The 26,627-nt window shown below is 44.3% G+C and overlaps 1 protein-coding gene across 4 annotated transcripts in view; it reads left to right on the top strand.

Annotated features, from left to right (window-relative positions):
- The window catches only part of PHLDB2 (pleckstrin homology like domain family B member 2), a 483,232-nt gene that overhangs the window by 376,867 nt on the left and 79,738 nt on the right, over positions 1-26,627 (top strand). For all 4 annotated transcript variants that reach the window (XM_069204939.1, XM_069204938.1, XM_069204937.1 and 1 more), the window contains 2 exons: positions 14,623-14,722; positions 18,033-18,077. In XM_069204939.1, the coding sequence (XP_069061040.1) occupies positions 14,623-14,722; positions 18,033-18,077 (145 nt within the window). The remainder of the gene's footprint in view (positions 1-14,622; positions 14,723-18,032; positions 18,078-26,627) is intronic.

Raw genomic sequence — 26,627 nt, 5'->3', positions numbered from 1 at the left:
TGTTCTGTGGAAGTAATGGAATTGTATCAGCTTAACTTTAACATTTGAGGATATTTCTTCGAGACAGTACATAGCCCAACAAGCTGGCACCTCATCCGTATTACCATCCCATCCGACACTAACACAGCTTGTTGATCTGTGTGATCAATTTTCTGCACCCAGCCAGGTCCATCATTCACTGCACAACTGTATGCACCATGGGCCCCTCTGCAATGGTTTATCAAAGACCAAGGGCTATATGTGCCAGTCTGGCAAACTGAAATCTGAAATATTTGCCCTGGTCCTAGTCGAAACTTCTGCTGCACAGCATTACAGCCTCTCTCCCACCATTAAATGTAAGACATATCATTCAAAATATTCTGAAAGGAGCTCAGGGGCCAGAGAGGGATGGTCAGCACAAACAGGGTACTTTTCAAAATGTTAATGACCACTCTACACCAACGTCTGGCCACTTGACATATTAAGTAAGGGAGGTCATTTGGGACTCCCCTGTGACTTTTCTCAGTTAGGGCTATTTTCAAACAAGTGGATGATTTGCTGAATTTGGGCTGCATCATTATAAAGTTATAGATCCAAGAGTCACAGGCCCCCTTCAATCCATGGAAGCTTTATTCAGCTTCACTTGGCTATGCCTCCCAGCACAGACAGGGTACACATCAAACTATCTAAGCGATTAAAAGTTTTTGCCTGTAAAGGACACATTATCCGCATATAGCAAGACAACATGCGTGACGTCCCAAATCCGAATCCCACATAAAGAAAGCCTAGCCCTCATTTGACAGGTCAGGGGCTCCACTGCCAGCACAAATAGCATTGAGGAAAGCAGACATCCCTTTACCCAAAACCCACGCATACAGAATTATAATTCCTATACGTACCCTGGTGGTAGGGTCTCTCTGTAGCAGCAACCCCCAACTGAGGTAATTACTGCTAAAACCCATCTGTTCTAAAACCACCCACATATATTGCCAAATAACAGTACCAAATGCATATTCCAGATTTAGTACCACTAGAGCCCAGTAATCCCCAGAGGCCACTGGGTAGTGCATAACATGGGTCAGTCTCCTGATGTTAAGCATAGTATTTCTCCCAGAGATGATTCACGTGTGGTCAAGGTGTAAATAAATCGAAGGAGCCCATTCACCAATATCTTACATAGCAACTTCACATCAGTAATTAGCATTGACAGTGGGTGGTAGGAAGCTAACTGGCACCAATTCCTACCTTTTTTAGGGATCATTACCACCACAGGCTCCTCTGGGACAGCGAGGGAGCACCCGTCTCGTCAGCTTCAAAAACATGTTCAGCAGATTGTTTAGGAGGGTGTGGGATATGGCCTGATAGAATTTTATTAGGATACCACCTGCGCCTGTGGTGTTTTTCTCTGTTCACCCCCTCTAACACTTCTTTTAGTTTTTCAGGCTGAAGAGGATCCTCTAAACTTTGACTTTGCTCATCTGTAAGGAAGGGCAAATCTGTGTCCCATGAATATGCATCTATATCTTCCTACAACAGTCTCCCTGTTGTGAGAACCGTGCCTGCAAATACTACATATAGGCCTTCATAAAGAACATGGCGGTCTGGACCGCCATGCCGGCGGTGGCGGTAATTGCCGCCAACAGCATGGCAGTCCAGACTGCCATATTACTAACGTGGCTGAACCGCCATGGATGAAATGCCACCACCGCCTTGCTCCCACCACCAGGCAGCCTGGCGGTGGCGGCGTTTCAGATCCAACAGGGCAGCACTGCAAGCAGCGCTGCCCTCCGAATAATGAGTCATATTCCACCAGCTTTTCCCTGGCGGTTTACACTGCCAAGAAAAGGCTGGCAGAATGAGTGAATGGAGCCCCAGGGGCCCCCTGCACTGCCCATGCACTTTGCATGGGCAGTGCAGGGGCCCCCATGCACAGCCCGTCTTGCATTTCACTGCCCGAATTACGGGCAGTGAAATGCGCGACAGGTGCTGCTGCACCTGCCGCACTGCCACATTGCCGCCGGCTCCATTTGGAGCTGGCGTCAATGTTCAGGCCCAGCTGGATGTTCTTTATGTGGCCAGCGGGGGTTCTTCACACTGGTGGTCTTCTGTCGACCGTCAGCGCAGATCTCGGTGGGGAAACCCGCCGAGATCGTAATGACCCCCATAGTCTGCATTGTTCTGATTTCTGGTCACTATGTCTGAATCCACACCCCACCAACGTGTACATAAGTGTGTGGGGCCTTTCCCTCCTCAACAACCACAGCAACTTTCTACCCAATTTGTCCCACTCCCGGAATGGTTGCTGTTTATACTGTGCATGTGTATATTTGTCAAGTCTCGTCCGTGTACCCTCCACCTGACATTTAACCTCACTGAGCTGGCTGAGATCTATAGCAGGTGCTGCTGCTTGTTTATCAAGAGTCAGCTGTGTCTGTTCTAGGTCCAATAAAGTTTGTTGGAGTTTCCCTTTAACCCAAATGTTTGTGTGATAGACTTCCCTTTATATGCTTTCCATTCCATAGCCTTGGTATCAGTGGAACCATCATTTCTTTGAAAGAATTTGGATCGTGTACTGTTTAACATGGTCCAAGAATGCACTATGTCAGTTTCACAACCTTTATTATCCCTAGCGGAACTCTCGGTATGACCCATTTTTGAGGAAGCTATTTAGTTCCTTTACATTCAAGCTATTAATGTCATTTGTGTTGTAGAGGCTGGCCTACAAAAGTAGGCCTGAAACCTAAGCCACAATGGCTGGAGGTGGAGTGAGGATTCTTCATCCCTTTCCAGTGATACACCATCCTAGTTAATTCTGCTATGCCACCCCAGATTGGTCTTGTACATCTAATGAACTTCCTCATTTTAAGCAAAAGAAACCTTTAATATCCCTTCCTTTCCTGGGGGTTTGCACTGTTCTGTTAGAAGGTAATGGTACGATTCTGGAAAACTAAATATGAAACCTCTCTGGCCACAGGATACAGTTTCTATCCTTTTAGTTAAGTATCAGAACTATCAAAGCTGTTAGTGGGTACTGGGGCTCGTCATCTATGCCTTGTGAGCTCTCTCCACTATAAACATGTTCACAGGCCCAGTGGTTTTACTTCTTGACAAATCCAATTTCCAATAAATTCCTTTGTGTCATCTCTCTCAGCATGCTCTGTAAAGCCACGAGTTGAAGATTGTTGCACCATAAACTGTTCTCAGCATCTTCCAGTTTGCTTACCAGAATTTTAATCACCATTGTCATTTTGCCATCTTGTGCTTATGCACTTTCACCTCCAACTGTGAGTCACTAAATGAGATCTGCATGTTATGTACTCTTTCCACTCCCTTTCTCAGGTAAGTACGTAGAAGGTTTACCTCTTCTACTCAAAGGTCAGTTTGTGATTCATGAATGGTGCCCAGTTGGTCAGCTCTAGAAGTTTCCTCCATGTGTATTCCCTATTCCTGTGGTATTTGCACCTCAGCTTGTTTTGTCACCCTGACAGTCGATTACTGGATAATGGTGTTGCCATACTGAGTCTTCGTTATCTTGTCCTTAACCATTGCACCACAGTCCTCTAGAGCTATGCCAGCATGTTTCAGGAATCACTTTGAAGGCATTAATGCAAGACCAGGGCATCACAGTTCATCAGGCTATTCAGGCTAACTATCCAGCATCACCAACACCACAGTGGCCATTCACCATGTGTCAACACCAACAATCCTTAGGTATTTCATACGGTGCCACCTTGCTCGTTCAGTCAGTCAGAACACCGTGTGTGACCAGGCCTATCTGCAAAATGAGGTAAAGTATTTCTAGCTGGGCTGGCACTGAGGGCTTACCAGCCAACACAAATTGCCCAGAATGGGGCCTGACTCGCAGGCTGACCAGGCCTCTCCAAGGGGCAGGTCATACCTTCAGGGGTCACAAATATCAGGCATTTAGATCCTTCCCACCAGGTTGCTTCACCCCTTACTGCAAAGAAAGTTCCCTTTTCATGGGCCAGCCGCCAATCTACTATTGTGCCACCCCACTCTCAGTTCAGTAATGGGGTAGGCAGATACCTCTTATTACAGCTCCAGGTGACACAGTCTCTTACCACAGGCCCATCAGCTCTCCAAGCGTGTATCCATTCAGCATCGAGCACCCAGGGTGGTGAGGGAAGCACCCAGGTTGTCTACCATCCAGTCATCCATGTCTGCTAACCACAGACCCTACTCCTGGAAGTGCAGCAGGGTGGTCTTAGGCTTTAGATATTTAAACAAGCCTGGGTCCAGGTGGCAATCAGATCACTGAGCACCAAAAAATGCTATGCTGCACCGGCAGCATCCGACAGGCCCCTCATCCAGGGCAGCTCTGTTCTGCCTATCCCAGGAGCAGGTCATTCAGGAGGACCACTCCACAACCCACATGGGCCACCCTATCAGCCCACACCTGGGCTGCACACCACCTCTTCTGTATTCAGAGGCCAGCCATCATTGGTCAGTCATCCGCATACATCACAGATCAGGCAGTGCACACCATCTCAGTGCTGCAGCTCAAGCGTGCCCACCAAGGCAGCCATGATCCCAATATAGTTGCTGGAAATTCTTTCAAAGCAGGCTTCTAGAATAGCTAAAGGGTAAACTTGTGGGCTCCTGTAATTGCTTTAGTGGGCTCAGCCCATGATCACAGCAGCAGAAAGAGATATATTAGTATGTTGACCATTTTCTATCTCAGGATGGCTTATCCTGTGGCAAAAATGTCAAACAGTGATTGAATTAAACATTGGTCCCTTTGTAGGAAGATACCTTACTTAAGTGTTCTCGGTTGAGGGAATATGTGAGGCCTGTAGATCAAGCCCTGAAAGGGAAGAGGGAGGATATTTCTATCCACCTTCAGGGCCCAATCGCCTCTCTCTCTCAAGTTCACATGAATGCTCCCTCACTAGTGCTGAAAATAAGGGAAATCCACCCAGATTCTGTATCCTGTAGCTATTATTGAGCTGTAATCAGCATCCAACTGCCTAACTGAAATGTGCTGTCTTTGCTCTTGGGCCAACACTGGGGCACATTCAGCAGCACCTGCATTTTGTGTGCTTTGCTTTCAGTGACTCAACCTACATGGGGTAAAGGGAAGACCTCTTAATTTCAGTTCTAGTTGGCCCCAACTCAAATGCCTCACTTAAATAGCCATCAACTCTACCTTTATACAAGTCTCCTCACTGGGAGTGAGCTGGAGCCTAGCACCTTGTTACTGGAAGCAAAAGCAATCAGCTTTTCACTTGCTCAAGCGATAAATTATGACTTCCTGCCAGGTATTTGGGTTTTCTAAGCTTTCTAGCTGAAAGATGTGCATGCGCTATAAGAGTGTCAGATGTATCTATTTATATGAGCATTTGCACTGCTAACGCTTTATGTAGCACTTGCCAATAAGTCTTTAGTACTACCCAAAGAAACCTTTTTAGCAAACTTGGAATAACAAAAGAGTAAGAAAAAAACAGTAACTTGATAAACTTATGTTTTTGATGGATACTTCTAGCCACAGATTACTCACCTTAGACTTCAGAATACTCACCAGGCACCAGACTGGATCTAGAAAACTTTCTTCAGCAATGTTCCCGCATGCTGCTGCACTGGCTCCATACTGCTGGAAAAATGACAGAGCGGAGCCACATGTAAGTGCCTACCCTGCATTCTGTCATCAGTTCCTTTCTTTCCATGCTTTCCTACATGGCTCTACTCTCAGTTTTGTGTGCCTTATGACGACTCCTAAAGCAGAATGAAATCCAGTGTCCTGCGGGACAACTTCCCCTCCTAAGATTACAGGATAAAAACCATGCCCCACTGTAGAAAACAGATGGTGGTCACAGATCTACATGAAGTGTGTTTCTGGTGCTCGTACTTGGACCACAACTGGATGTCAAGCAAGAAGTGTGCCATCATGCAGATGATCCCAGACCAAGAAGGAAAACTGTATGTCTACAAACATAACAAGAAAATGTGGCCTTAGCGCAAGTCCCACTCCAAGTTAAGGGCACATACTCGCTCCTATTCCTGAGGTGTCTCGCAGAAGAGGTTAACTTTGTGGTTGAATTCTTCCGGTAAGTCAAATTTGAAGTGCAAACTCAAGCAGAAGAGAGCGAAGGGGGAATCACCACATTCTGCTACGTTCTACCTAAACATAAGGCGCAAAGACATCAGTATTAGTCAGCCTCTCTCTTCAGAGACAATTCCACAGATGGCCCGGGGTGCACCAAATTCACAAGGCCATTGGTGACACCTCAGCAAATAATGCTTTAAGGCGCCCATGCTGCAGATATTTGGTGGTTCCAGCTCTTATTGGCACACCCTTGAGCCCCAAAGACCCAGTGAGTTTACCAGTGGCAAATTCTTTCTAAGTGCTGTCTAACCTGTTTGGACCACTTATGGGCTCTGCACTGACTCAAGTACAGACTTCCACCCCTCCTCCATGACCTAAGCTGGTTCCTCTATCGTCCACATCACAGGTGCCAGAGGAGGATCATGTGCTGGTTCTCGTATCTGACCTCACAATGACTTCAGCCTGATCCCAACCAATGTCACATTACGAAATTACTAAAGAGGAAGACAGTGATCTTATGTTTCTGCTAGGGGAGATGGGACATCAGATGCACCATTGTCTTTTTGGCTATGATCTTGCCCAAGCTTTCCACCACTCAGAGATGATCTACCCATTAATTATAATTATGGCAATTTTTATCTGAACTTACAAAAGGCCAGTGGGGTTGATACTTTCCTAGATACAGAAATCAATTTTGCCCTTTGGACCTCCGAGTGTCCTCTATTGAGAACGAGTCAAATGTTGTTACAGGAATCTTACAGCCTGAACAGCCACATCTGAGCCCATGTTCCCTTTTAATGAGGCCCTCACTTACACCATAATGGGTACTGAGCCAGTGCTCTGTTTTTGCCAGCGGGTTAATTCGCAGGGGACCAGATGTCACAGATAGGTGCCTGATGACTCTGATTTCCTTACTAACCATCCTACTCCAGAAAGCCTGGTTGTTCTGGCCTCAGCTAACAAGCTGAACCCCAATTCATTCCCCACGATTCCTCGAAATAGGGAGTGAAATGAGATTGAGGTGTTTGGAAAATTAATGTTTTCTTAGCATTGAGCTAGGTCAGTGCAGTCTTTTTATTGAGCCAATCTACACATGTCCTCTGGGACATTGTCAGCAAGATCTTGTCGGTGATCCCAGAAGGCCTTTGGGCCTTCCTGTCTTAAACCATTCTGGATGGCCAAGTTGTGGCCTAATAAATGATTCATGATGGCTGTTGATACTACTGATAATCCGCTAAGGATGCATTGCACCGGTGAGGTGCTTTGCCATCATGCATGGATGCACTGCACAGGATTTTCTAGAGATGTTCAGGCCTTTGTCATGGATATGCCTTTTCTAAGGTTCTCTCCTTTTCTGAGAAAAAAGGGATTCTGCCTTGGACCTTTCAAAGAAAGAAGAGCCATGGCGCACTCCCGGGGTCTATTCACCCCTGCCAGGTAGTTTCCTTGCCAGTTTAGGATACTCTTAGGGGATAATGTATAGGCAACATCAGTCTCCCCAGTCACTGCTGCAATCAACCCAGTCCTTTCAATTCCAGGGATATTGATTTAGCAGGCATTGTGTAGGCCTACAAGGGCATCAGTCCTCCCAGTCCACAGCTGCTGTGATAACACCTACCAATCGGCTTTAGATTGCGTTTAGTGGCACAGAACCATCCTCTGGGAGGCATGATCCAGCATTTGCTCCCAGAGTGGTGATCCCTCATATGCAATTGATTGACCCTTAAATTGTTCAGCATGGCTATGCCCTGTCTTTTCTTTCTGCTCTGCCAAACCTCCCCCGCCCCCACCATCAGACCAAATCTCAGATGAACACCTGTCCATTCTGTTGCAAGAGGTGTGAGTTTTACTTTTCGATGGAGCTATTGAGAAGGTTACAGACTCGGAAATAGGGGAGATTTGCTACTCTTGCTACTTCCCAGTTCTGAAGAAGGATGTGGGGCCTTTGGCTCATCTTAAACCTTTGACTTCTGAGTGCCTTCCTTTAAAATGACACATTTAAGAAGCGAAGGCTGGCCCAGATTCTGTCTGTTCTGGATCGAACAACTGGATGGTGTCCTTGGACCTGCAGAATTCATATTTTCACAGATGCTAATGTAGGCCAGGAGCTTTTTCAGTTTCCCATGCTCCCTTTCACCTCACCACTGCCTTCAGTTGTTCATGAAAGTGATGGCAGGTGTTCACAAGAGTGATGGCAGTGTCTGCTGCCCATCTTTTTGCGTCACTTTTACAAGCTTTCCCCTACCCCAAAAATAGGCTGTTGAAGGCAGGCTTTTCGTAGACCAGCTCCGGGCAATAGTAAACCTCCTGACATCACTGGGCTTCACAATCAAAGTCACAACTGGCTTCTTCACAAAGGCTTCCTTTCATTGGTATTATCCTGGATACGGTACACTTCAGGGCCTTTCCTCCTTTTCAACGAGTCAATGTCATTAGGGCTATGATCCCAATAAATCAGAGTCAGCCCTTAATCTTGCAATGAAATCTAAAGTTCTAGTGGGCCAAGCACCAATGATCCCATCAGATGCCATTCCGATCACAAAGTAGACTGCATACAATCTGCAGTGGTAGCTACTAAACTGCAGTTGGCTCAGTGGCAGTCCCCTCTCCTTTCCCCACCCAGAGCCGATGGTGATGATGAACGCATCACTCCTAGGTTAGGGCGATCATTTGGGAGAGGTGGGGATCAAAGGACTCTGAATTGTAATGGAAGTCCAACTCTATATTAACTTGTAGAAGTTACAGGCCATTTGCTTGGTCTTGAAGGAGTTCTTACTATCCATCAAAGGAAGGTTGCAGATTCTCACGGACAACACCAGCACCACATGGTATTGCATCAAGCAGGGCAGAGTGGGATTATGAGCCCTGTGTTAGGAGGCTCTGTGTGAGAAATTGGTTATTGCTTAAGCGGGGTGTAAACCCTTCTCAAGCAACAACCATAGTCCTTGTCAGGGTGCACCACAAAAGTCACTAAATTAACCTGTGCTTAACCTCTGGTAGCTTAGCACAAAAGTAGGCAAGCTTAAATTAGTGGCAATATGTTAAGTATTTGTGCAGCACAGAAACCGTAATAATGTGAAAACACAACAGAAGAAAATTTCCAAGTCAATTTTGAAAAAAAGAGTACATTTTAATAAATAAAATGACACCAAAACAAATGAAATCCAATCAATAGAACTAGAGTGACAAATTTTTAAGCTTTTAAGTGAAAAATATTGGCAAAAAGACCAAAGCGCCAACCACAGGTATCTGGTCACACAAGACCAGGGCAAAGTCAAAAGTTACGGTTGATCGCACTGAGGGGTGGTTCGGCTCAACAAGGTGGATTGTACTCAAGGTGGATTGGGCGCAGTCTCGGCTTCCCTTCGGGCTTAGAAGAATTTTTGAAGAACAGTCCCTGTAATGTAAAGTTCAGCAGGGGAAGGCAGTTGGCAGTTGTCGGAGAGCTGCTGGATGGAGTCGCAGTGAAGATTTCTTTCTTTGACTTTGCCACTTCTAAGGAAGTCAAAAAACTCCAGCAGTACACACTGCAGGCTATAGCCGATGAGGGCTCTATCAGGCCGGATACCTTCGAAGAGAGGTCCCACGGAACAGGATTTTCTTCTGCGGAGAAGAATGTAGCAGGAGCTACCGCAGAATGAGGCCGTCTGGCGATACATCTTGGGCAGATTGGTTAGCAGGTAGGTCCCGGTCTTCTGTCTATTTTCAGGCCACTTTATTGTGAAAACATTTCAAAGTCCTATCTTCTAGGGTTAGTCAGTACCAGTACCTTTGGCATCACCACCAAAGGTCCAAGTCTGGAAGGGCACCACTTGGGGGGGGGGTCAGGACTCACTCCAGCAGAGGCCAGTTGCAGAGTTCAAGGTCTCTGGAGCTTGTTATGTCCCTGTAGCTCACACAGGAGGCCAGCCAACTAGCCCTTCGAGTCACTCTGATTGTCCTGGGTTCAAGCAGTAAGGCAGGCGTTAAGCAGGAGGAAGTCCTATGGAAGGCAGTCCTTCTGATGTTCTTCACAGGTTAGAAGACTGTACTGAACAGTAGCTCATAAGGTCCAGTATTTATACCTGGTGCCAGCCTTTGAAGTGGGGGAAACCTTTAGGCTACCCCTACACCTAGTTCTGGAAACTTCCTTCTTTTCCCTGCCCAGGCTCAAGGTTATTTAGAGTGACATAAAACGGGTGCCAAGTTCAAGTAAATATGTGAATGCGCCAAAATCCATGATTGGAGGTGCAGGAACACCCACGCTCTGCCCACGGAACGCCTTCTTGGGGCAGAGTAAGGTGGCCTTGCATGGTTTGATAAATCTGACTTAGGTTTTGTGTCGCCCTTGCAACCTGTTGCAAGGGTGACACAAAACCATTATAAACACAGCCCTTTGTGTCTCTCAAACATATAGGCCCATATTTATACTTTTTTGTGCCGCTTTTGCATCATTTTTTGACGCAAAAGCGGTGCAAACTTACAAAATGCAATTGTATTTTGTAAGTTTGCGCCGCTTTTGCTTCAAAAAATTCCGCAAATGTGGCGCTAAAAAAGTATAAATATGGGCCTTAATGTGAAAACACTTGGTAGCAGATGCTATTGGTTGTATTTCTGAAAAAGATCAGGAACCATCCGGTCCAAGCCATTTTAGTGGCTCTGGATGCGGCCTGGAGAGTCTGGCTTCTGGAACATCTGGGTATGATCACCGTTTTAAAAGCAAAACGATAACAAATTATGTTTATTATTGTTTGATTTTTCTAGGGGGTGGGGCCATGGAGGATGACAGGGAGGAGGCATTATGGCACTGCTTTCAGTGTGCATGTGGATTTGGCTGGCCGTCTCAGGACAGCCAAGCCCACATGCACACTGAGCGCTCTTCACCCAGAGCTGTCTTGCCTGGTTGGAGACAGCAGGCACAAGCTCCCAGTATGTCTGGGAGCGCAAAGTGAGGGCTCCCAGGCCAATCCTGATGCTGCTTTCATGCTGCCAGCAGCATGAGAGCAGCATCAGGATTGGCCACAGGGCAGTCTGGAAGCCTGTGCCTGGTGGAGCCAGAAGAGCGGTGATGTGGATGCGGCGGGGATGCAGGTAAATCTATTTATTTATTTTGTTTTGTTCACCTCCCACCCCGCCACCTTACCCTGCGCCAGCCGTGACTGCCTAAACCATTTGTGATGCCACAGTGGAACTTTAATTTGACCTTGACATTTCTCTTGTGCATGCCCTTTGACCCAGTGCATAGCTTCTCGCTCCTTCTCTTGACCTTGAGACTACTGTCTTCATTGTGATCACTTCTATTTCTTGTGTGAGTGTCAGGCACTTTCAGCACATCCACCCTATACCACCTTTTTCCAGACAACTTGGTATTGAGAACTCAGGCAACTATGTAAAGTTGTGGTTCCTTTCCGTGAGACCACTCACGCCTGCTCATAAAAAATGTTGGCGCCCACATTCACAAAGGGTAAGGGGTCTCTTGAGGACCTCTTCCAGTTTGCCAATGGGTTACCACCTCCTTCACTGAGTCGGTAAAAACAATCAATGTTTAGCAAGCGCATTCCGGTTGAAGAACATTCATACATGCCCCTGCTACTCACTATTAGGAAGGGGTGCCATTAACACGACATTTCCTAATACCGACTCGCAAACCCTATTTTGCAATTCAGTAACTGGTTACCAAATTGCAAAAGTGGGTTGGTATATGTCAAAAGGCTAGTTAGCGGTTGCAAACGGCCCAATTAACCGTTTGCGATTGCTAAAAACCATTGTACACGTGTCCCATTATTGCTCTATGCTATTTTATGATGAGTCAAAGCTACAGCTAGACGACATACAGCTCTCGCCATAAAGTTCTTTAGCACTATTATACCACCAAACTGGTTGTATACACAGAGATCCCCCCAGCAGGTGCTTTAACCTCATATTTTATTTAAAATGCAACCTGCTTGCGATAATTAAGTAACCATCTTTTTTGCTTAGAGTTTTTTTTAAGTAAATGTAAAAGTTGACTCAAATTTTACTTCTCATTACACCAACCTCTTTTTGATGCCACCCCTTAACCACAATTTTGGGTTCCCGGAGTCATTTTTTCCATTTCCAGGACTGTCCCTCACTTACTAAAGTAGGTTGCCTGGATGTTTTTTGTCTGAAAGCATACAGACTTCGGTGCATGGGAATGTGCGCGCTGAAGCTCTCACAGCACTAACTCTCCCGTAAATTGGCAACGTGCTGTGCCCCTGCCTGTCAGCGCCAGCTCGGGCATGGGGCCAGAATGCCTCGAGCACACTGTACGAACGTGCCCAAATAAGAACATGCTGTTAGACTCACGTCCAGGGGGCATATTTATAATGCTAATCCTTTGATAATCTAAAAAGTGGCAGAGAGTGCAAGTCTCACATAAGAAACCTGTTTTCAGATGAAAGACGTCATATTTTATGTAAATTTAGTTTTTACATTTTTTGGCGGCTTTTAAATCATTGCTTTTTGTGGATTAGGTGCGCCCAAACTGAATGGTTTAAAAGAGAGCAGGAGAGAGAAAAAGGGAAAATGAGGGAGAAAAAGAGCGAAAGAAAGAGCAAGGGGGGAGACACAGAGAGAGAGGGGGTAAGGGCGAGAGCACTAAAATGGCTGACAAGGTAGCTTCTCTGCTTAGACTGCAACCAAGGGCGACATTTTGTGCTCGTTGCAATGGTGCGTCTGTGTTAAAGTAGCAACTAATAAATGGCAACCTAATCTTTCTATTGGACAAATTAGGCGTTGGTAGTAAACTGGACTCACTATTAACCGTGGTCATATTCAAATCAATGACCTAGGAGCAAAACATTTTGCAATACTGTAGTCTGTCCCGACTCTGACATGTCTTAGTTTAATTTTTACGCTTGGCATTAGCCAAGACCTTTTGATTTTACCAAAATTATAATAATATGTAACTGCTTATACGGGCTTTCAGCCATCCCTCTTCATCCACTGGTGTGTCTTTGCATCTTTCATGTTTTTCTACCAACTACAGAGTACAGTATGGGGCACTAGTTCAGCCCACTTCAGCCATTGGCTGATTTCAGTGTGAGTAATATCATTCTGCTCTTTCACAAGGAACATATTCGCTCACACAGTAGTTCTTTCTAGTGACAGGGACCGCTATGGCAATCTGTGCTTTTTGAGACCAAAAAATTATTTTTGTATTTAGGCAACCTTTTTTTTAAATTTGGTAAGGACCATGGAGCTCCCCCAGCAATAAGGTTTTACAAAAGCCATGACAAAATAAACCAAGCATTGGCAAAGCTAAAAGGTTGGCAGCCCACACCAGACCTATAGACTTTGTTAATGCTTGTTTAACTGGCTGTGTTTATAGTTCTCATAATGTGCATGCCGACATCTTGTTAGTGAAGTATTAATTTTTTTATCTTATAAGCAATCAAAGGATGATTTTAAATGAGCAGTACTAATTTATTCTATTAATCCAAAGATTACAATAAAAATATGGCCATAAAATATAACCTCCAAAACAAGTTATCTAATAAGACGTATAAAGATGAAGTTTAAAATGTGACAATTCTTAACTGAAAGAAAATGTCCCTTATGCAGTTTGGTTCAAGCAGTGACAAGCGTAATCTAAGAATTTCATATGTTTACCCATAGAAGTAATAAATTAGGTGTTAAAACAAGATTTACCTCTTTGTAAAATGTCCATATTTTAGCTCTTTGAGCACTGGCTTTAAATATTTCTTCTGGAGATCTACTAGCCTATGTTTCAGATAATTATAGTCATGATCTAAAAATGTCATAACTCTAATAAAAAAAACATTAGATTGTGAGCTGAAATAAAATGTTACTGCCTCCTAAATTATCTGTATTTTAGCTTCTCTGAATGCCAGTCGTAGATATTTCTTCCAAATGTCTAGTAACTTAGGGCAGAGACAGATAATATAATCAATTGTTTCAGATTTATAACTGCATAGTGTTCATCCCTTCATACCAGTTAAACGCCTATTCTAGTTCGCTTCGAATTGTTGGAGAGGAATATATAGCAGCCTAAAACGTAAATAGTTCCTCTTTGTTGCAGCTTCGAGGTTTGAATAGATTTATGTTTACTGTGGAATAGAATAAGAGTCAAAGTGCAATTCAGTATGCTTGTAGGACAAAATCGAGGGCAGATCTTCAGAGCTGTTCTTTTGTAAAATTCTTCTAAGAGTCTTGGGCTGATTTTTTGGCTTTGCCGCTAGCTCATCCACGGTGCTAATTTGTGCAGTGTAATCATTTTATTTAATGTTGAACAGTCTAGGCTCATTCTCTTGAAAGGTCTGGATCTCAGTTCTTCTAGTATTAAACTCTTGAGTGTATTCAGGTCTGTGTTGTAATACTTGGGAATATAATTGATGTAAGATGATAGATGATAAATAAATAATGGCCTAAAATTGAGTTCCAAGCCCAATTGCATTGAGGAGTTGAGCCTCGTAGGTCAAGCAGAGAGCAGTTAGTTTGCATGTAAATTGTATTCAGTTCTGCTTTTAAATGGCTCAGCATGTCTGCATTACATATGTATTTTTGAGTTACTTTTTCCACCGTCAGGACTGAGCTTGGCTCTTATGTGTTTTTTGCAGGCTCATTTACCATTGGGACTCAGTAACAGTTGTGGCAGCGTTCTGCCACACAGCCTCACCACAATGAATAAGGATGCAGATGTTCAGAGGATGCAAAAAGGTATACAGTGTGATGAGCGATAAAACAATGCTTAATTTGTACAGGTGGTCGCAGGTTGTGAGGACCAGCATTCATTTTTGGGAACTCAGACGCATTTATCATAATCAGACTTTGATTCAGAACGTGGGACAGAATGATTGAAAAGGGAGAAAGAAAAAGGAAAGGGACGTTTAAAAAAGAGTGACAATGACAGGAAACATGGATGGAAAAGAACAAAGAACTGACAAGGGATAAGTAAAGTGAAAGTAATCATAGGGTGCTGGAATAAAGAGGCTTGAGGTGGAATCACCACTAAGCAGCCCTGGTATTCAGCAACCCCAGTAGTCGGTGCCTCTTGCTGTGGGCTGCTAAGAAATATCTTGGATTCTGCACTTATCATTTTACAAGCTAAACATTGACATACATAGTAAATACTGCAATGCTTTTGTAGGCAATAACTGTTGCAGAGACAGCTTGCTTTCGATCAGCACATGATAAAAAATTCCGTACTAGCCAAGAGCATACATTTGCTATCTGCAGTCAAGTAGACTGAAAATAATACTTGTGTTTTAAATAGTTGATAATTGTTACTCGGTATAGAGTTTTCATTGGAGCCCGAGGGCGGGAGTGTCATTTTTCAAGTGAATATTTTCATACAAAATACCCAAAATATTCTCATGCTAAATCTTACTCTGTTTAGCTAATATACAGGTTCTCTTGTTTGTAATGTGTGATTGCATTTCATTGGTGGCTGTTTGCAGGCCATTTTTATGTGAATTTATGAAGCAGCGTGGGAAGAGCCTGTGATGGAGCTTGTGATGTGTCAAAAGAATGGTTAGTGCAGGCTAGCTGTTTGAGTAACCAAATGGCATTTAGAGTCTTGCTTGCAGAAACACGTCTGGTCACTCCTGTCATGTATCCTATAAGGTTCTCCAACCCTGAAGATCTGATGGTTGCACTTACTTAAAATATTATCCAGTGTTCTCTTCGTGTCAGCAAGGCGCAGACTTCAGACCCCTAAGTTCATGTCTCAAAAGTGGTTGAGTTGTTCTAACATTGAAGCAAAACATTATGTTTGAGACTCTCTAATCATGGACTTATAAATAATCTGTTAGGATCCCCTTAGATAAGAATTAAAAGTAATTTCTAGATTCTGATGGACTGCTGACAGGTAGGAGGGAATGAATGACTGAGGCCCTTATTAAGAGTGTGGCGGTCTCAAGACCGCAACACTCACGATGACGGTCGGACCGCCGCAGACAAGTTGTCAGCTGCTATTGAACTCGGGTCTCTTACACTTAAACTTAACAAAAGAGAATCCAGCATTTGCAGTAATTGAAATACCATTAACTTAAAGTGTGATGTGGTTTAGTGTTTAAGGGTCATGTTCCAAAGTTTGCTTTCCCTCTTGCCCATGTTGTTCTATCCTGTTCTTGCTCTGTCTTGGCTGAAAAATTAAACTCATCATGCCTCAACTGCATTGTTTGCAAAATTCGTAAGCGCTCCTTGGCAGATTACATATATTTGTTTTTAAATAGCCGTTAAACCCTCTGGTATCCAAGCACTTGTTGCCTCCTGTTGGTGAGTGGCGTAGACAATCAGTTCAGCGGGTGAACATTTCTGAGGGATTAATTTGCATTGCTTGTGGTAGAAATGCGTTTTCAGAATTTTTCAGGAATAAGCCAACGAGCATGGCCAATATTGCTCATGGAAGACAGATGTTTTATTTTTTTAAGACTTCAGTAATCCAGGACATGATTTGGATTGTGTGTATTTGGCCACACCAAACTCTAATGTGCTGCCTCAGAGAATGTTTGTTCTATTCCATTTTTAGGCTACAAATGTAATAGGTTGACGTCTTTAGGTTTCTTGATGGGATTTAGGGCTTGGTCTCTTTTATGGAGTTATTTGCTGTGGGCAGTGGAAGTTTTCATATACAATTTTGGAAATCACGACTGCAGTTTTTGGTAGAAGTGACAGAAACTGGGGCTCCCTGTGACCTCTTTCTTCACCAGTTTAAGTTATTCACATTAGTGGATATGTCATACTTCCCTTTGACTTATAATTACCCTCACTATTTCGTGTCTCTCTTTTTCTTCTATAAAGCTGTGTGTTTTACAGAACCCTAGTTTACTTAATGTAGTTAAGGCTGCTTTTTGCGGCTTGCACTGCTTGACTCTCAAGGCTCAGCTCATAGTCAGATAGGACTTGAAGGGTTCCTTTTGTTGTGGAGTTATTGGAGTGCTGTCTGACCCAGGAGTGAAACATCTCACATGTGTTTTGTGATGTTTGTCTTTAAGCAAAATTGAACAACTGGGTCAGTATTATATAAAGTACCCCAGAGGCACAACTGGCATTTGTGTCCGCTTTGCGCACCCCGGGGGCTCTTTGGTATTACATAAGGGGCATGGCCCCAAGCAAATGAGGGAATCTCTTTGCCTTGTGCCTGCATCTCTAATATGGCACGGGCACAGAGATTCCCTCATTTGCATGGGGCCACACCCCCATGCAAAGGAGGGAACGCCCTCTGATTATAGCGCTGGTGCTCGATGTGCACAGCACTCTCTATATTACAGAAGGGGCTGCACAAGTGTCTGCTGCCCCTTCTGTAATACCAAAGGGACTGCACCATAAAAAGATGGTGCACTGTCAGTGCGCCCCATGATGGCAGCCCTCTAGAGGGGGCAAAGCTGGTACTATGGACCCCCCCCAGAAATCCCCTTGCAGGCGGGTGCAGGCACTCACTGCACCTGCCTGCAAGGGGATCTCTAACCCTCTTAAAAGTGTAGGGGGGTTGCCACCTGCACAGTGAAACACTGAGCAGCTGCATCAAAACCACTCAGTATTTCACTTGAATGTGCTGCCCCAGGTCAGTGCGAGTGCACGGCTGCCCTGGGGGTAGTGCATTCATTCTAATTCAGCGCGCTCTCCTTGTTTGTGCAGTGTACACATTCTGAAAGGTGCACAAGGTGCAAACAAGGAAAATGTGCTGCATTTGTAATGCAGCCCCTAAACGTTATTCTGTAACTATACATTGGCCACATCCAAATTCTAATCATGACGATCTATAGTTTGTGAATTCCCTGTAGTTTAACTGTATTTTAATCCTGTATCGAATCTTATCCCATTAAGTTGCAGACAATTTTTCTAAATACAAAGGACAATGTTTTACATGTATACATTTAAGGATATATATGCAACTTTTGCTCTGATCATGTATCCCAATAATCATTTTGTAAGAGACGTTTTTGTTGTTTTTGCTATATCCTTTGCATGAATGCATTCATGATTTCTGCTCTTTTTTACCCTCAATTTTCTCAACAATGCAAAGTCTTTTCTGGAGCAGTTAGACATCCCAAAGGCTCAAGGAAAAAAGGTAATTGAATCTATTGTCATGAAAAGCCTACATGGTATAATTTGATATTCTACAGAGTGTACACTCAACTTGAAAAGTGCAATACTGTCCTTGTGCTCTGTTTTTATCTCAGTGCGTATTTAAAAAACAAAAAAGGGCATGCTCAGGGCATGTATGTTAAATCAGACCTGGGATTAAGAACCGGATTCATGTCTAGTCATAGACTGAAGACCCTAAGCAGAGGGAAGCTGAGGGGAGGCATTGGCAAATGCTTCTTAGCATGGGGTCTTGGCAAACAATTACTCAATTTTCTCCTCAGTTGTGCTGGCCTTTGTGTGCATGACTCCTCTCCTCCATGCACCTAACTCATTGTCTTTCTTTAAGCCTCCTAATGGGGTTTAAGACCTGCTTTGCAGCTGCATGTTGTATTTCTTAAAATTGAGAATTTAACTATTGGTATTTCTGTTCTAGATTTTCTTTATTTCCTGTCTGTAGGGACCCTTTGAGCCATGTTGATGCCACTTTGGCTAATAAGTGATTTTCATTAGCCTTTTCTCTTCTGTCCAAATAGCTGAATTCCATGCTACTGCACTCTGATTTCACAGTTTGCAGGAAAGAGTCTTCAGCAGGCTATTTCCCACATTTCTCCCAATCCTTCACAGGGCCATTTCTACCGGCCTACCGGAGAGACACTAGTCCCTCCAGGCAAAGTAAGCTGAAGCATCTTACATTCTCAAGATGGCATTTTTTACCCCAAAAACCTGTTCTGGTACAAGGAAGGGGAGGTCGTCTGTCAGTAAAATTAAACTGTCTCAAAGTAGGTCTGGGTTTTATCAGCTTTTGCTCACAGGTGTAGACTGGTTATTTTACTCATAGTCAAACTTATTTTTTATATATTTATAGCATTTGTAGAACAGGTTATAGACAAAAAGGCACTCTGGCTCAAATTACAGACACAATAACCAAGCATCATCCTTATTGTTGGACCTGGGACTTTTTACAGGATCATCCCCAAAATGTTTGCCTTCCTCCTCCTATTTTTTCTGACCCTTTTGGTTGACGTTACAACTTTGTGACCTTTACCACTGCTGATCAGTGTTAAAGGGCATGTGCTGTCCCTTACCAAGGGCCTGTAAATTAAATGCTACTAGTTGGCCTGCAGCACAGCTTGGGCCACCCACAGAAGTAGCCTTTCAAACCTGTTTCAGGCCTGCTACCGCAGGGCCTGTGTGCACAGTTTACTGCCACAGGGAGTCTGTGCTGGAGGAGAAAGGGGACACTCCTGGAACCCATCAGCACTAGTTGGAACCTCTTCTCTACCTTTTGTGGAGACTGTGCAAAATGAGATTAAGTACAGGGGGTCTTCCCCACCATTTGGATATAGCACTTTTGGAACAGGGACCGACCTCTGCCAGAGAGGCTACTAGACTGCACAAAGGACTCATCTGGACTGCCCTTCTGGTTGTTGCCTCGCTGCCTGGCTTCTGCTACGTGGCACAAAGGACTCATCAGGATCGCTTTTCTGTTTGTTGTCCTGCTTACCAACTGGCCCTAGACTTGAATTGGACTGGCTTGGCTGGTTTGTTTGTGGTGATCACCCCTACCTGCCTATTGGGTGCTGGTCTCCCCATCCACTACCGCCTGCCTTTGTGCCCCGAGTGCTGCCATGGAGCCCAGCGCTTGGGGAGCACTGTGCGTAGCTCCTTGTTTTATTTTTCCTCAGCGCATGGAAGAGCGCTTCATTCCTGCATTAGCGTGAACAAAAATCATCTTTTAGTGCCCCCGGGGGCCCGCAAGTCTGTGCCTCTGTTACTGGACTCCTGACTTGCGTGGCAACGCTCTGAGCAGCTGTGTGCCACATCGCCACAGCTCCGCCTTTGCCCCAGAGCCCTTTGTGGTCGCCATCACCCATGAAGGGCAGAGGAGAGTGTACACCGGCCCCGGCAGCTAAGCTCTTATTTTCCCTGCAGGGACATCGGGAAGAGATCTCCCCACTAAGAAAGGAGTGCACAAGTGCCCCCACTTGTGGCAGCCTGCCAGTCCAGGGGAGCCGTTGACGCAGCTCACAGGGTGTCCCTGCCAAGCCCCCTCGTTGCTTTGCAGGGAGAACTACCGCATTTACCCTAAGAGTAGCGCGGGAGCTCCTTGGATAACGTGGTAATTTTTTACTCACCCAATATCGCTTCTCAGACGCACAAGAATTATCATCCAAAACGGGGATGTTTGCCTTACCTGAGTAAAGGAAGGAGGAAACCTCAACAGAGGTCCTGATCCCTTGGCAAGACCATCAGTCCTAACAAAGTTGCTGCAGGAAATTACCATAAGACGTGCAGTAGGTGCGCTGGTGTGCCTACAGCCCAGTTTCAGTAGGTTACCATATTACCTGTTATCTAACGTGCACTGTGATTTCACTGTCAGTAAAATATATGAGGTGCTTTGTTTAGTAACACCTATAAGAGTAGCCCTGCTGATGATAACATATATACTGCTTGGCTTTGGTGCCTGACACATGCCAAATGGGAATGTTTCATTGTATGTACATACATGGTAGTGTCTTGGCCCTCCTGCTAATGTGTTCACCCTGACTGGGGCATTCTTGGTAATAAGAATGACAACCTGACTACTGCTTGTGTTGCAGAATACCAGTAACCTATATGTTTACCTGACTACTGCTTATTTTTGCAGAGTACTAGTATGCTGTGTGGTTTTCTGACAACTGCTGTGTAGCAGGGTATTACTGACACAAGTCATTTCTGGTCTAATGATGTTTTATGCAATACAGTTTATTTTTATATAAGTGGGTGTTGTGTTTCCTTTGTGGTGTACTTATTGTGTCACGTGTGTTGTGTATGTTTTGCAATCCCTTCACACATTGACTCTGGGATAGGCCTGACTGCTCGTGCCAAGCTACCAGGGTGGTGAGCAGGGGTTATCTTGGGTGTGTAACTCCCTCGCCCTTACTACAGTGGGTGGGTTCTGCCTTGCCTAGATGCATACCCTAGCCAACCAGAAACCCCATTTCTTACACTTACTGTATAAATAGTCAGGTCTTAAGTTGTTTTCTGAACTTCAGAAATGTAGTCAAATGTCTCACTTTTAACAGTAGAGCGTTCCAAGCTTTAGTTACCTGTTAAACAAATAATGTACCATCCTGACTCGATTTCCCATTTTGGGGATCTGTAAAAGAAATACCTTTTGAATGAATAGAGGTCTTAAGTCATGAAGGCTTTCAAAACTAATGCTGAGGCTTTTAAAAAGAACTCACTTCTATATTTGGAGCCAGTGTAAAGTCTCTAGGTGACCAGTAGTATAAGTGTATGGTGGCAAGTTCACTATCATGCTTGCTGGACCATTCTGTACTAGCTGTTGTTATTGAATGATATAGTCAGGGACGGAGCGTTTGAATAGTGAGACACACACATAACACTGCTTGAAGCATGGGGTAGTGAGCTTTCTTAGGAAGAAAAGGAAAACATTCTTTAGGACATTCAGATATTGAAAAGAGGAGTGTGTAACTTTCACAGCCTGTGTGTAGAATGAAAGGTCATCATCATACATGAGCCCTACCCTTTTAACTGATTGTGGTGGAATAGGTCATTAGTCCAATATATCTGGCAACCATCCCAAAGATCAGATAGAGGGAGAGTCTCCTAACACTACTAACCCAGTTTTGGCCAAGTACAGCTTCTTGCGATATTTGGCCATCTAGCCCACCATATCTTTAAGTCTGAGTTAAAGTTAATGCCAGCTTCATGTCCTTACTATCCAGCCTCAAAACTAGCAGTGTGTTATCTGCATAATACATACATGACAGATAATAGTCCTTCATCAAATCACCGAGACAACGCATGTAAATGATAAATAATGTAGGGCTTGGTGAAGAGTCCTGGGGGTCCATAGCACAAAGTTTTGGCCTTAGATCAAAAAGAAGGCATGGATACTGTTGGAGCACCTACTGTCAAAAGCACCAGAACTACTCCAAAGCCAACCCTTTCACTCCTTTCCCACTGAGCAGCACAAAGTGTCAAAGACTGCTGAGAGGTAAACAAGGACGAGGGTTGCAGCTTCACCTTGGTCCAGGGTCATCCACAATCCATTCTGGAGCTGTATTAGTTCATGTTCAGTGTTTTCGAAAGGACTTAAACCTTCCTGAGTAGGATTAAAAAGGGAGTTGGCTTTGGGCCTCTATTGTGATAGGGAGAAACCTATATATGTGGCATAGGGCTGTCCTAAAAACACAAGAAGGTATGGGGGAATTGGCAGAACTTTTGTAACAGGGTATAATACTGATATTTATGTGTTAATAGAGGTCTAAGAACCCCAATAAGCCATGTGTTGTAGACAATATGTAGACAGATTACTACCCCCCGTTTAGACATACAATAGACAATCTAATTGTTTACGGTGTTTATCAAAAATGCAATAAAAATATTAATAAAAAATGTAGAGGAGAAAGTAAAACAGTAAAAATAGAATCTTGTTTGTCATGCAATGTCTTGTTCATTTTATTTTATAAATGATCTGCTGTGTCCTATCCTTTGTCTCTAAGTGAAAACCCAGAGAAAGATGGATAAGAGACATCAGAAATAGTTTTGAAAGTCATAATCAGAGGTAGTGCGTACCAGAGACTGTTGGGGTCATTTTGAGTTTGGCGGGCATAAAAGCCCACCCATAAAAAACCAGTGGTCAGGTTGCCGCCAATGCCTTCCCGTGGGCCCCATCACAAGTTTTCTGCTGGGTCAGTGGGCGGAAGCGGTGTTTCTGTCCGCTGTCCCAGCGGGGAACAGCCCACAACATTGACACCTGCTCATAACTGAGCCAGAGGCAGTGTTGTGGTGCGTAGGGTGCAACAGCACCCATCGCACTTTTCACTGTCTTCATAGCAGACAGTGAAATGTGCGACTGGGCTGTCCATGGTGGTCCCTACACTGCCCATGCCAAGTGCATGGGCAGTGCAAGGGCCCTCGCCCCCTGCACCCTGTTTCCACCAGCTTTTACATGGCGGTGCAACCGCCATATAAAAGCTGGTAGAGAAGGGGCTTGTAATCCCCAGGATGGCACTGCATGCAGCGCTGCTCTGGCGGATTAGGACCACCAGCACTGCCAGTCCCTCCAGCGGAGGGAAACTGGTGGTGCTGGTGGTCTGACCATGGCCGAACCGCCATGGTCATAATGTGGCGGTCTGACCGCCGCCAAAGCCAGGGTCATATTTACGGTCTGTATGTTGATTAGTAGAACACCTACAAGAAGCACATAGATAATTACAGATGTCCCTTTTAGATCCAAAGAACCTGTGAAGAGTCATCATTGCTTGGCTAATGTACTCTCTGCATTCTTGTATCAGGAATAGTCATGCCGCAGCTTGTTGAACATCATGCTTGTGATGTTCCAGGATGCTTTGTAGTCTCACTTAGAACCTATTTGTGTGGTCTATGTAGGAAATAAATACAAGGGCAGTCTGAGCTACTTAGGAGTAAATGAGATGACTTATGTGGCGGAGATGTTTTATGAAGAAAAATCACATCATCAAATTGTTGATCTCTAGGGTTCTTTTGAAAGCTCGGCATCCAGTAGAACTCCCGGGTTTTTAACCAGAGATAGTAGAGGTGAGCTGCTGCCATGTGGAAATGGACACATTTATTTTAGCTTCTTGGATAAATGGCTACCTGCTGCCATGAATTTTACTTTTCCAGAAATTGTTTCAGCTTATTCTTATCCTTCCTACTGTCAATTTCACAAATTTTACAGGATATTTGAGAAAAATCAGAGGGGATTAAGAGTTTTTTACAGTCGGAAACTATTAGATATTAACGTTTTCTTGGGGTTATAGATAAGCAATTACATACTGCATAGTACACTGAGCAGATACTGTAATTTACCACTGATGTCTCAGGTCCACAGTACTGGTGCAGTCCAGTGGGACAGTCATGTTACTCCCTCTAGGCATCCGACCTCTGCGGATAGCTCAGGCTGTCAAAGCTTGTAATACAGAAGATGGAGAGAGTAAGAAATGATAATTCAGTATGAGCCAGTAGTTAGCACACAATAATATTCAATTAATAATCAATGCCCAAATAATTCTTTATTTTAGGAACAGAACTTGATTCAACATGTAATTAAACGGTTTACCTAAAACTAATATGTATATAAAACACAGTGCTAACACTTTGTGATGCTGAAATATGGCACCCATATGTTACTCATTAGTTCTAGGTTCTAGATTGTGGTTAATACTGGCCCTCGGTTTGGGCTCACTCAGGGATGTGGCATGGTGCATGATGTTTGAGAACATGTTATGCCTTATTTAGTGAGTTAATAAACCTATATGGTGCACCGTTTAGATGAAAATGCATTTTATTTAGTTCTCTAAAGTGTCTCCCGGACAACAAATAACATAAATGCAATTGCACAAATGTTACAAAAATACTTTGGATTCCCTGTAAATCACGTGCATGACTTCCACACATAAAGGGGTAATTCAGTTTGTGAGCAGTTAGAAGTGAGGTTAAATAAACGGAAGGTACTTGGTATATACATGTAAATAAAACAACTGTGCTAGTTGTATTTTATTCTTAAGACATAAAGGTTTATAGCCTAAATTTATTAAATGTTTGTGCTAGAGCTTTTGTGGTGCAAAAAGTGCAAACAGAAACAATAGATAAACTTTCAGGTGCAAAAGCTAGTTCATGCTGAAAGAAGACCCTTCTGATGCACTCAACCCTCTTGTGCACCATCCTTCAGTCTGTGTATACAGGGGTGGCGCGCATGTCTGGTGCAAGCCAGATCTACTAAACCAATGTGATATGACTTTGGCCCAAACCCTAATTGCTGTAAAAGCAATGCAAGCAAGAAGTCAAGCTGTATATCAGTATTTCACTTGATATACCTATGTGTAACCACTGTGCTTTCTTTACCTTAAGCACACATCCTCCGTATCTGATCCCTTTGCTGTTGTCTACTTCCACAAATGTGTACTGGACTGCAGGACTGGAATACTAGTGCCCTTCGCCTGCAACCACCTGTGCATATTAGGCACTGTTTGGTTAGAGTACCCAGTCATCAGTTTGTTTAATTAGTTTGTGTCCTACCTGGCCTATAAACAGGTTCCAGAGGAAAGTGATTTTCATTCTAAATCTCTTCCTGCTTCTGTCTATTCATACCTGCATTCAGTGGTCAATTAAAGAAGCCTATTAAGGATTAGGTCTGCGAGTTTGCTGCTGCATGTAAGCAAAGATTACAAGATAGATCACAAAGTGACCACTACTAGACCCCAGCATGTTCTGAAATGGAACAGCTTCACAAACAATAATCCAGATATCCACATGTAGGAAGCTGGCCCTTTATGTGGTATGTGAATATCATGTGAAGGTTCCAGGGGCTCCCCAGTGAGTGGACAGGGCTTCCTATGCAATCCCAAAGTGTTCTATTTAGGGGTCGTGTGGCCAGACAGCCTTAAGCTTAAAACAGAGGAGTGCAAGACATCTACAAATACACACAATAGTCAATAAATGAGACACATGACTCAACAAGAAGATCCACAACAATTTATAAAAATTGCAGTATCTTTATGTATGTTTAGGCATCAGAGAAAGATTATTCAGGTAAGTGCATTTTTAAATAGGAATTATTTTCACTTGAAAAAGTGGACACTGCAATTTCTGAGATCTGCAATGTTATCCTATGGGGGATAACATGTTCTGCAAACAGGTATAGTACAGCGATTTACAATACCAATCTCCAGGAGTTAAGGTGATTTCTAGGCAAGGTCCAAGGCAGCACCGACAGTGCACCCTTAGAGGCATGGGGGTGGCCGGGTGCAGAGTGCAAAACAGCATTGGGTACCCAATGCGTTTGTATGGGGATCGGTCACTGCAGAAATCCCCAAAGAGGATACATGTTTTGGCCAGGAGGCCAAATGGGCTAAACCAACAGCGGGTCTCAGGCCTCACAATGCTCAAGCACAGGTAAGCACATTTGGTCCTCTTCTCCACTGCTCAGGGGCGACTGGTGCAGAGGTGTCCTTAGGTGTCAGGTTTTTCTGACTGGAGCAGTCGGGGTAGAGGGGGGCTGCGTGCAGAGGCTGCAGGCATCATTGGGGAGTCCAAGAGGAGTGAATCGACAATGGACTCGGACTCTGGTGGGCTGAGGAATCTTGTTGGCAACAGTGGGCTACTTCAACTCGGGTCGGAGATGGCAGGCGCAGTGGTTACTTCCGGTGTCAGGTTTTGGTGGAGTCCTGTCTATTGGAGTTTGCTGGAGTACAGGTCCCCTGTTTACGGGAGGTTTTGATTCTTCTTCAAAGACAGGCAGTTCCCCTGGGTTTCTGGAGTCACAGCTGCATAACAAGTTGACTTTGGTGCAGATTTCGACGCAGGATGCAGACAGGCCGGCGAGGTTGGTACCAGGTCACGTGCATCTTTTCTCCTCTTCTGCTTTCACAGCTCTTCTGTGTCCTTGGTCTTCTTAGTCATCAGAATCTGCTTCTCTGGTGCCAGGGCTCCCCTAAATATTGAATTTAGGGGTATTAGGAGTGTGTAGGTAGTAGCCAATGGGCTACTGACCCTTGGGGTC

Source organism: Pleurodeles waltl, chromosome 8 (genome assembly GCF_031143425.1).
Source record: "Pleurodeles waltl isolate 20211129_DDA chromosome 8, aPleWal1.hap1.20221129, whole genome shotgun sequence".
Classification (NCBI taxonomy): domain Eukaryota; kingdom Metazoa; phylum Chordata; class Amphibia; order Caudata; family Salamandridae; genus Pleurodeles; species Pleurodeles waltl.
Note: the sequence above shows the minus strand (reverse complement) of the source record. Positions and strands in the feature narration are given on the sequence as shown.